This window comes from Trematomus bernacchii, unplaced genomic scaffold, assembly GCF_902827165.1.
Source record: "Trematomus bernacchii unplaced genomic scaffold, fTreBer1.1, whole genome shotgun sequence".
Lineage (NCBI taxonomy): Eukaryota > Metazoa > Chordata > Actinopteri > Perciformes > Nototheniidae > Trematomus > Trematomus bernacchii.
This window is the reverse complement of record NW_022987477.1, coordinates 35,001-47,130: the sequence shown is the minus strand read 5'-3', so window position 1 is coordinate 47,130 and position 12,130 is coordinate 35,001. Positions and strand designations below refer to the sequence as shown.

Below are 12,130 nucleotides of genomic sequence, written 5' to 3'. Positions count from 1 at the left end.
TGTGTGTGTGTGGCTGTGTGTGTGTGGCTGTGTGGCTGTGTGGCTGTGTGGCTGTGTGTGTGTGTGTGTGTGTGTGTGTGTGTGTGTGTGTGTGTGTGTGTGTGTGTGTGTAAGCAGATGGTGCCCGTTAGCTGATTGGCTGCCTTCGACATGCTGATTGGCCCATCTGAAGAGACAGGAGTATTTAAAGGGCCCATGTCATGATTTTCTGGTTATTACCCGTCCCCTTGTGTGTTATGAAGGTTTTTCTGCATGTGAACGGTCTGCAGAGTCACAAACCCTCAAAGTACACCCTGTAGCGAGTAAAACTCTAACACAGAAAAGACCTGTCTATGCTGCCCCAGAACGCCTCGTTGGACATTTCTCATTTTCCATTGTTTACTTCTTTGGTATAGTGACGTTACGTTACGTCCGCGGAGCAGTTACATTTGGACCAATCCGCGGACTTCCTCACACACACACACTCGGCGGGACGTTGCGAGGAGCGGGACACTGTGAGCTGGCTCACTGGTGTGGGGTCTGCGAGACACCGCGGAACTCAGCCTGGGCACACCCACAAGCTGTGTGTGTGTGTTTCGCGCTGGGTCTCGCTGTCTCGCAGACGGCCACTGGGCTCACAGGGGGGGGGGGGGGCAGGAGCTCCAACATTTTTATTTTTTTATTTAATCTTTATTTAACCAGATAAAAACATTGAGATAAAATCTCATTTTCAATGCTGACCTGGCCAAGAAGGCAGCAACGTTACACATAACACATAACACAAGCCGTGTAGGACAGAGAGTGAATACACATGCTATACAGAGATGCTGTATGAGAAACCAATGTGAGTTTGGAACATTGCACAATATAAATGTATTCTAGTAGACCTCAACAATGGAATTATGATCAGTAGAAACGGCCATGACATGGGACCTTTAAGCTGCAGCCACGCAGTCCCTCTGCCCTCTCGCTCATCGACCTCTCCTACTCCCAACGCCGTGACTGTTGTAGAAAACCTGATCTATTGTTCTGTGTGGTTACATCTAACGATTACCGGTCCTTTTGCACTTTCTGGTATCTTTGTAAAGATAAGCTAATTTAACCTGTCTTTGCCCAGGAGTGCGACACCCTTTTCTTTTGTTCAAATCCTGTTTTCTCCTGTTTTTTCGTTAGGTTAGGTAAGAAGCCTGTATTTTATTTTACTTATTTTGTTAGGCAAGATGTATGTATGCCCAGGGTTATTTGTTTATGTGGGTTGTCTCGCCTCCTTTAAAAACAAACAGGTAATTAAAATGACCAAAGGCATTTTTCTGTCTCATTGTCCATTTCTTGGGAGTGGGGAGAGTGGGGAGAGTGGGGAGAGTGGGGAGAGTGGGGAGAGTGGGGAGAGTGGGGAGAGTGGGGAGAGTGGGGAGAGTGGGGAGAGTGGGGAGAGGGCAATTTAGTGCTGCGCCTAGGTTCCCCTAGAGTCCTGGGCGTAACAGTAAACATGGGGATTTCATGGCTCCAGTCATTCCTCCACCTTGAGCTTCAGCCCGGGGTGGAGAGATCTGCCAAAGTAGGGCTGGCTTGATGTGCAGCTATTTAAAGCGCTGCTATATTTCCACTGGGTGCTCACATACTGGATACATCGGGCCAGACAGTTCTGCAGCAGTGTTTCTGCACAGGAGATGATGCATGCGTTTGCAACTATGTGAAATGCACATAATATAAAGTGATATAAATCCTGTACGGGTGTTAAGCTGCAAGAGCGTGAGCGAGGCCAGATGAGGAAATGAAATGATTCTGCAATTCAGTGGTGATTTGAGAGAAGATTTTAATTTACATGTTTTCTGCCAGGAAACCAAAGAGGGATTTGTTTTGATGAGTTGCAATGAGAATCTAAAATACCGACGTGGGGTTTAAAAGATACTCAGCATGTGATTTTCACAGAAATGCCATCGTTAGCACAACAAAACGAAAGCATCCACTTAATGTAAAATGAACCCTGAATGTGTCGTATCCTACTCATAAGAAGCTCTACTCGCACCATACTGTATTCACTGGTGTATACACAGGTCTATTTTAGTGCAGAGGTGAGAAGTAGTGGAGCACAAATAGTTTGTTACTGTACTTAAGTACATTGTTCTGGTATCAGTACTTTACTACACTACTTATTTTTCTGACGACTTTTTATCCTGACTTCTTACATTTTGAACTCAAATACCTGTACTTTCTACTTCTTACATGTTGAACACAAATACCTGTACTTTCTACTTCTTACATTTTGAACTCAAATACCTGTACTTTCTACTTCTTACATGTTGAACACAAATACCTGTACTTTCTACTTCTTACATTTTGAACTCAAATACCTGTACTTTCTACTTCTTACATGTTGAACACAAATACCTGTACTTTCTACTTCTCACATGTTGAACCCAAATACCTGTACTTTCTACTTCTTACATTTTGAACTCAAATACCTGTACTTTCTACTTCTTACATGTTGAACACAAATACCTGTACTTTCTACTTCTTACATGTTGAACCCAAATACCTGTACTTTCTACTTCTTACATGTTGAACACAAATACCTGTACTTTCTATTTCTTACATGTTGAACACAAATACCTGTACTTTCTACTTCTTACATGTTGAACACAAATACCTGTACTTTCTACTTCTTACATGTTGAACACAAATACCTGTACTTTCTACTTCTTACATGTTGAACACAAATACCTGTACTTTCTACTTCTTACATGTTGAACTCAAATACCTGTACTTTCTACTTCTCACATTTCCCAAACAGGCTGGTTCCTTTAGTTTGAATGTGTGTTTGGTGGCGTGATCATTATTATTTAGAGTCATTGCGTGCCTATTGATTTGAACACGATCCGTGTATCCATCATTTCCTGGTCTTCTCTAAAGAAGAGGGACCAATGAAAACGTTGTCATGTTGCCGTTGTTCAGCATGGAAACATTCATTAGCTAACAATGACATTATTGTTCTATTAATATAAAGGGAGGTCAGGTACTCTTTAAAACAGCTGCTAGTTATGGGTACTTTTTACTGAAGTACATTTCAAAGCCCTCTTTACTTTCACTTGAGTAAAGAAGTTTAGTCAGTACTTCTACTTTTACCAGAGTATTTTTAAACACGAGTATCTGTACTTCTCCTTGAGTAAAGGATGTGTGTACTTCTGCCCTCTCTGTCTCAGTGTGATATTCCCAGTGTGTGGACTTACTGGTTTCTTGAGAAAGAACACGGACAGAGCTCCGATGAGAGGCATGTCTCCCAGCAGCGGCTCCATCACCACTCTCAGCACGCCGTGGATCTATGGAAACACAACAGGGATATATTGATAACACACACACACTTTGTTGGCCCTTGACATTCCTCTGTGGAGCCGCTAGCTGCAGCACATGACCGTCTGGAAACTAGATCCCAGTCTGACTTCACACCCTGCATCTTCTCCATGACAAACAATGATAACAACAAGGATTATGGAGGTGGAAGAGCTTTGCATGTGTCAGGTGGTCATCACAAAGCTGCTGAGGACAAGGATGCTCAAATTACAGCACTAATGTTCGTGTTAAATCTGTACTTTCAGGATGCATTGACCCCTGCTCTAAAGGCAGCCACCCACACCCACCCACCCACCCACCCACCCACACACACACAACCACACACACACACACACACACACACACACACACCACACACACACACACACACACACACACACACACACACACACACACACACACACACACACACACACACACACACACACACACACACACACACACACACACACACACACACACACACACACACACACACAATCCCAGGTTCATTTGTTATTATTATAATATAGTTTTAACCTTTTAAAATGTTTGAACCCTCTCCTCACAAAGCCGTCAGTAGTATATGATGCACCTGCTGTGTGTGTGTGTGTGTGTGTGTGTGTGTGTGTGTGTGTGTGTGTGTGTGTGTGTGTGTGTGTGTGTGTGTGTGTGTGTGTGTGTGTGTGTGTGTGTGTGTGTGTGTGTTATAATGAGCCGCAGAGATATGTAGGTCTCAGTGAGTTACATAATGGGGGCCGCAGCAGTAAATGTCTCCCAGGTATAGACCTAACACCCCTCGGTCTCCAAGGACCAACACTGATTGTTTTCAGTGTTTGTTCCACTGCTGGAACACAGAAAGGCCAAGGACAGACGGGAACAACAACAACAACAACAACAACAACACAGTCATGTAGTCAAGAGGGGGGCTTCTCATATAAGTATATAGTACTGTATATGTGACTGTCCTTTAATTACCTAATCACTCAATTACATTTTTTAATAACATACACTTAATAGGGGGGCTTAAACAGGTAATCCTAATATTTAAGTACTATACTATAAGTAGTCTTATAATCAATCAAATGGGGTTACAACACAATCAAATACAATGAAAAACAACAGATTCCTGCAGTGTAAGACTTTTTGTTTTCCAGATGTGTCCGTAGCGTTTGTCTTTTGGAGCTCCTGCGACCTCAGAGACTCGTATGCTTTTATTTTGAACGGGCTTAGTTGTAAAGCATCTCATAATGGCTGCTTACATATTACACTGTTATTGTTTGTGTTGTTTCCATCATCAGTCGTGCCGGCCTCATCAGTGTGAGTTGGCAGCGGACATGAGGAAGTTGAATCATTAGACTAAAAGCTTTTTATATGCAGACATTTGATAGATGTCACTGCAGAGGAATGATAAGACAAAAAGAGACGAGAGGACCTCCTTGCCAAATAACTTTTTATAAGCTGTCCTGACTTTAAAGCTGCTCCTGAAGAAGCCCATTAAATGACAGAGGCAGATATAAAGAGGATTTCTTACCTGGATGCTCTTGATGCCCGCTTTGCAGTAGTAGCGTTTGATGTCCACGTCAATCTCTGTGTTTCCAACAAAACTAAAAGGGGAAAAAACACAAAATAAGTTGGAAAAAAGCACATTTTTCCATGTTTTTTTATTTATTTGTATTCTTTAATAGGGGGCACATTATATTAAAAGCACAGTTTTGCAAATCATATCTCTTTAGTGACCGAAAATGGCAAATTAAATACATAACAAAATGTGTAAAATCAAATAAAAACGAAAAAGTACATAGGGGTTGTTTGAAATGACAAATATCTACACACGTACACATGTACCTATTAATACACACACATATATACATACATATACATACACAGTTGCATACACACATATACATACATACACATACACCTATATATGCATACATACACACTTGCATACACACATATATACATACATACACATACACCTATATATGCATACATACACACTTGCATACACACATACATTCAGGCGGTGTATAGAAGCAATTTTTCCAGGTTTTTATCAATTTTAAAAGGAATTTTATGGTCAGTAAAGCCAGGATGTTGGTTTAGGAACATCATGTTGACTTCTCTTACTCCTGTTGTAAATAAAAAACATGCATCATGGGGTTTTCCAACAGAGATTTTGTGGTATAAATCTAGTTTTAGATACTGCATAGTTAGCATTTTTTACTGCAAAAGCCACTCAATGTACTTAGAAATTAGTATAACTTCAAACCGCCTTCCAGCGTTCCTGTTTTTATTGTTATGTAGTTTATACGTACCGCATTGTTTACTGTTTATGCTCCTGTCACAGAGCTGGAGTTATATCACTAATGCATAACAAACATTTCCTCCTGTTGCAGCTCCACATAAAGAGCGTTGAGAAGTGGTTGGTAGTTAACATTTCAGGGAGTAATGGAACAAAGGGTTATAGCTAAAGAGCTGCAGGCGACAGGCAGCATATCTCCCGCCGCTCAGCGAGGGAACAAACTTCACTGCTGAGGGGAAGATTACTTGTGTTGTGCGGCATGAATTCAGATTGACTCTTCTAAAACAATATGGGTTTGAGTGGCAGCACCGTGAACACACTCCTCTCCTGAGTCTGACATTTTTATTTCTCCCAGATAAACAAAATAATATATTCTTTGGTATTAGGGAGCTTGACTGCAATGTGAGAGAAGCATTTTGTGGCCTGGATCATAGGCAAAACACTTTTTTAAATGCCTTTAACCAATCATAATCGTAATGGAAAGCATACGGGAGAAATTCGTGTAGGAATGAGTCCTAAAACTCAGAAATTAGTTAACATTTTACCCCTACCTGTCCCCACAGCAAGGTCACATGACTTCACGTCTCCACCGCTAAGATAAAGGTGGCTAATGTTGGGCTATAAAGGAACTACAGCACGGTCACATGACTTCAAGTCACCACCGCTAAGCTAAAGGTGGCTAATGTTGGACTATAAAGGAACTACAGCACGGTCACATGACTTCACGTCACCACCGCTAAGCTAAAGGTGGCTAATGTTGGGCTATAAAGGAACTACAGCACGGTCCAACACAGTCTCACGGCATTTCGTGTTATAGTCACGAAATGAATCTATTGATTCGTGTTCACCAACACGATTTCGCCATTTCTTTCGTGTCACACAGAACGATTTTAAAAGCAATGTAAATAATAACAAATTAGAAGGAAAAACACATTTAAAAAAATACAGATTTCAGTATTCTGACACAGAACGATTTTAGAAGCAATGTATTTATATTGGTAGTATGTTTCGTGCCTGCACCAAATAATAACAAATTAGAAGGAAAAAAAGATGACATAAAATACAGATGTCAGTATTCTGAGGCTCTGAGACATTTCTTTTCCTCAATGACGGCAAAAAAACTCAGACATTATACAATTTAAAATAAAAGGGATAGGGTTAGGCTTAGGGTAAGATATTGAGTAAGAACATGTTTTTATGAACCACACAGCTTCTGGTCTTCCAAGACCCGACCGGACAAAAAGACGTGTTGCAGGCACGAAACATACTACCAATAGAAATACATTGCATTTAAAATCGTTCTGTTTGACACGAAAAAAATGTGAAAATCGTGTTGGTGAACACGAATCAATAGATTCAATTAATTTTGTGACTAATAACACGAAATGCCGTGAGACTGGGTTGCACGGTCACATGACTTCACGTCACTACCGCTAAGCTAAAGGAGGCTAATGTTGGGCTATAAAGGAACTACAGCACGGTCACATGACTTCACGTCACTACCGCTAAGCTAAAGGCGGCTAATGTTGGGCTATAAAGGAACTACAGCACGGTCACATGACTTCACGTCACCACCGCTAAGCTAAAGGCGGCTAATGTTGGGCTATAAAGGAACTACAGCACGATCACATGACTTCACGTCACCACCGCTAAGCTAAAGGCGGCTGGCTTATTTCTGGGTTTTAGGACTCATACTGCTGAGCCATTGCCAGGTTTAACTCATTCCTGTACCACTCTATAATCGTATTCAATGTTACACCACAATCAGTTAAAGCTAGAACTTAATGGTTTCCTGAAGGACTCATTCCTGCACCACTCTATAATCAACACTACATAATGGTTTCCTGTGGGTCTCACCTGATCTGCAGGTCCATGATGATCTGTCTCTGGTCCACGTTCTCCGTGTAAACCTTGACCCCGTTGACCCTGAGCGGCTGCAGCACAAACAGAGGAAGCATTATGACCTCATCAGTCTATCAACAGCAACACCCCCCCAAGGTCGACCCCCTGCTGACCCCCACATGGAAACTATTTATGAAACACATGTGACGGCATGTATATGTTCACTCGACACCTGCTGTAGCTGCTGAAATAAACATGTGCTCGCTCTCAGAGACATGCAGGGACGTTAGCATTAGCATTAGCTCACTGCTGTTGATGTATTGTGATTTTAAAAAGGTGTTTATTATCATCTGGGCAACAGCTGGAAATGAGCAAGGTTGACTAAAGCTGCTCCATTTACTGTTTTTTGTGACAGTTGATCAATGGGGACTGTCCACGACACTATAAACAAATAAACTAAACTAAATTGTATTCTGAAAGGGTCAAAGCTTTATTTAAATAACACTTTGAATTCATGATTTTTTTAAGACATCACTGACCAGCATTTGTATGTGCTATATGTGACATGTATGTAGTAACGTGTGTTGTTTGCATTTGATTGTTCTCTTTTATCCTTTCGCCTGTATCTACTTGTCTTTCATCCTTTCTTTATAACTAATGCTGTGATTTTAAAAAGGTGTCTGTTATCATCTGGCTGAGGACAACAGCTGGAAATGAGCAATGTTGGCTAAAGCTAATGCTCCATTTACTGTGTTTTGTGACAGCTGATCAATGGGGAGTCCACGACACTAAGATCCAATCCAACTTTATTTATAAAGCACTTTAAAACCTCCAGACCAAAGTGCTGTACAGAGAGATACATCAAATATAACATCACACAGCTCAGCTCACAAAACATAAAAATAAGTATAAAATCACATAAAAGATACGAAACACAAAACAAACCAGAATAAACGTAACAATTACAAAATTAAATTAAAAATTAAAACAACCATATAGTACAAACAATAGACCACTGAGAGCAAATAAAAGCAACAATCTACTTGTTTCCGAATGCTAAAGAGAAGAGGTGGGTTTTAAAACAGACCGTGTGGGAGCCTGTCTGATTAGCAAGGGCAGGTCGCTCCACAGTTTAGGGGCGGCAGCAGAGAAAGCACGGGGTGTTTCTCAATGTCGAGTACGCTTGCTTGGTAGCACATGTCTTCCGAGTCACTGGGTGTTTCTCAATGTCGAGTAAAGTTGCTGCAGAGCCACGATTTCAAGCATACTACGTCATCGAGTGCCGCCGAAGTACTGTTCCAATGTCCAGCATACTTGGAATTCTACGAGCCCGGGGTACTTCGTAGCGAGAAATTTCGAGGCTGCACATGTGTAGACTCCGCGGTCTTAAAATCCCCACAATGCTTTGCGCACGGACCAATTTCCCCAAATCTGTGGCGGAAAATGTAAGAGGCGGGGCCTCTCATATGACGCACACCTGCACACTTGCTCGTCTGTTGCACTCTTCGTTTTCCAAATGCCAGGAAGTATTCTTGACTCGCTTCTGAAGCAAGATGCTCAGCAGACATGTGCTACCAAGCAAGCGTACTCGACATTGAGAAACACCCACTTGCTTCAGAAGCGAGGCAAGAATACTTCCTGGCATTCGGAAAACAAAGAGTGGAACAGGCGAGCAAGTGTGCAGGTGTGCGTCATATGAGAGGAGTAGTGGAGTAAAGTACTGATACCAGAAAAATGTACTTAAGTACAGTAACGAAGTATTTGTACTGCACTTCTTGCGGGACATTAGCATTAGCTCACCTTGTCTCCCAGGTGGATCTTGCTGAAGCAGAAGGTGCTCAGGTGAGCGTTGGACTCCTTCACCGCCGGCTCGATGGTCTCGTGGAACAGCTTCTCCACAAACTGGCAGATGTACGGCCACATCTGCTTCACCGTCTGAGGGGACACGTTGCATTTCAAGTCCAAAGACTTGTACAATAACATCAATTTCCCATGAAAACTCAGAGTGCTCGTTTTAAATAAGCCATTTTAAGTGCTGGTGCTTTAGTTTGAACAGCTGTGTTTTCAGCAAGAAGTGTAGACTATAAGGAAGTGAAGATTAAAAGAGGAGTAATGTAGAAACCGACTAATATATGATACCCTTTTCCATCATATCATTCATTTAAAGGGAGCTTCTTGCAGCGTTCTGTATTTGCAGCTTTTAGTAAACGCTGCATGTGTCCTCAAGTGGCTGAATGTTCTCTAAATGCTGCATGTGTTGTCAAGTTGATGAAGATGTTTCTGCATGTGGAACATTTGTGTTTTAATATCTGCATCCTTTCTGAAGCTGCCATCGTAGCTACATCCCTGAAACTGAGAGTCAGACAGCTAGTTTAAAACACTCCAAATGTAGTGTTATTAAGGTAGAATCCTTACTGACTTAACAGCAAATGAATTGTAGATTTAAGATCCGTTTCCTGTGTGCTTATGTGCGCTTTACAATTTACATCCAGGTCGTTGCCATAGGGACTCACAGGGGTTAATGGATTTCTAAGCGCTGCAGAGACCAGCCTGCATGTTAAGTCCAGTGTGCTGCAGAGTGTGTGTGTGTGTGTGTGTGTGTGTGTGTGTGTGTGTGTACAGCCAGGCAACACACACACACACCCTCCCAGTGTGAGGAGGCGAGAGCACATCCCTTTTCCTCCAGTTCACAGAAGGTAAACCCGAGAGCTTCAGTCAGGCGGACGAATCCAAGAAAGAGACGGCCACTCAATTCTTACCTTGTTCAGCCACTCCACCCTCTCTACGTCTGGGAAGTGGACCTAGGGTTGAGAAAAGAGAGGAGGTAATCACTTAAATATATTGGTTTGAATGATAATACAACATCGTTTAAAAGGCAGGTTGCATGTGGGGATGATTTGCTCCGACGTCTGACTTTAAACGACAAGGATTTTGAGTTTAAAAAGCTTAAATCACTGCATTCAATACAAGGCACCAAGGTGAATAGTCTGTCTAAAAAAGGCTGAGATATTTCATTAAATGATTGCAAAAGCATGCTGAGCATTCATCTCTACCTTTTCAAATGGTGTCAAATTATTTTATCTGTATGTAGAGCAAGTTTCAAAAGCAAGGCTAACCACGCTTTTGGTAAAAGATGTGATTAAATAGACCAGAGAAAGAAGAAGAAAGCCTCATTCAATATCTCAAATAACTTGGCATTCAACAGTGTTTCTGCAACCGTCACCACAAAAACAACTCAAAGACAACAGAGAGAGAGAGAGTCTCTGTTCTGATGGATGACACTGTTTGTCTCATTGAAGTAAAGTCGCCGCTTTATGAAAAAGAAAGATGACAGGAAGTCAAAACTCTCTTCAAAGTGAAGGTCACGCCCACACAGTTTTCAGTACCACCTGAGGAAGGCTTTCATCTCCTTTCCTTAAAAAAATCTGTGCACACACACACACACACACACACACACAACACACACACACACACACACACAACACACACACACACACACACACACACACACACACAACACACACACACACACACACACACACACACACACACACACCCACACACACACACACACACACACACACACACACACACACACACACACACACACACACACACCACACACCACACCACACACACACCACACACACACACTCTAATCTTCACACTGTGAGAGTAAGCTAAGTTTAAAGCCACCTAAAATGTTCCTCTCCAGTAGGTTGTTCTATAGGTTTTAGTGCATGTAAATGGTCTGCAAAGGCTAAAATCCCAAAGTGACATCACCCTGGAACACTGGTTTCAGACTAGGGATGTCCCGATCACCTTTTTTTGCTTCCGATCCGATTCCGATCATTTGATTTTGACAATCTGCCGATACCGATTTTTCCCGATCCGATCTTTATGCAATGCATTAAGAGAAAAAAAAGGTAACAGATAACGGCTGGTCATCCAACGCGATGAATTCAGCTATCTTGGCTGTTATTTTTTTGGCCTTTTCACTGTTCTGGGGCAGTTTCTCTTTCCTTTTAAAAGTCTCTGAAAGTGTTGGTTGTTTCAGTGCCGTTACCTGAGTGGCCGCTGTGTACTCGTCGTGTTGTTGGTGGTGTTTGTATTAGATTGGTCGTGTTGAACGTAGCTCCGCCTTGCAAACATTGCATCTGGCTGTTACACTGCCTTCGCTTTCAATTTTATAATACTTCCAAACTCCTGACATTTTCTCTGTCCCGAGGCACCAGCTGAACGTAGCCTCTTGTTAGCTTACTGCTACTATTAGACACTGCGCCCACTCTGTTGCCAGATTTGAGAGAAATAAGCAACCAGGTCTATGAAAACAAGCCCAAAAGAAGCAACACATACATGATGTTGTGTAATTTTAAACCAAAACGAAGGCCTCAGGATGACTTTAAGACGTGAACATGGTCATTTTTGTTTTGTAACATTAAATAAAATAAAAATATTTTATAAAAATAAAAATAAAAATAAAAAACATTCCCGATCCCCGATTTTTTTCTCCCGATTCCGATCTTTTGAAAATCACGTGATCGGCTCCGATCCCTGATCACGTGATCAGATCGGGACATCTCTATTTCAGACAGAGGGCAGCATGAGAAAAATAAAGAGCTTTTTGAACATTAAAGCATGGAGACATGGTACAGATCTGAACCTGGAAAT

At 41.8% G+C, this 12,130-nt stretch overlaps 1 protein-coding gene across 1 annotated transcript in view; it reads right to left on the bottom strand.

The window, feature by feature from the left end:
• Window positions 1–12,130, bottom strand: part of esyt2b (extended synaptotagmin-like protein 2b) — a 57,380-nt gene that overhangs the window by 34,376 nt on the left and 10,874 nt on the right. Inside the window, exons 2-6 of the mRNA XM_034150304.1 lie at window positions 10,219–10,260; window positions 9,260–9,394; window positions 7,475–7,551; window positions 4,844–4,916; window positions 3,210–3,299 (exon numbers count right to left, since the gene is read on the bottom strand). Coding sequence (XP_034006195.1) covers window positions 3,210–3,299; window positions 4,844–4,916; window positions 7,475–7,551; window positions 9,260–9,394; window positions 10,219–10,260 — 417 coding nt within the window. The remainder of the gene's footprint in view (window positions 1–3,209; window positions 3,300–4,843; window positions 4,917–7,474; window positions 7,552–9,259; window positions 9,395–10,218; window positions 10,261–12,130) is intronic.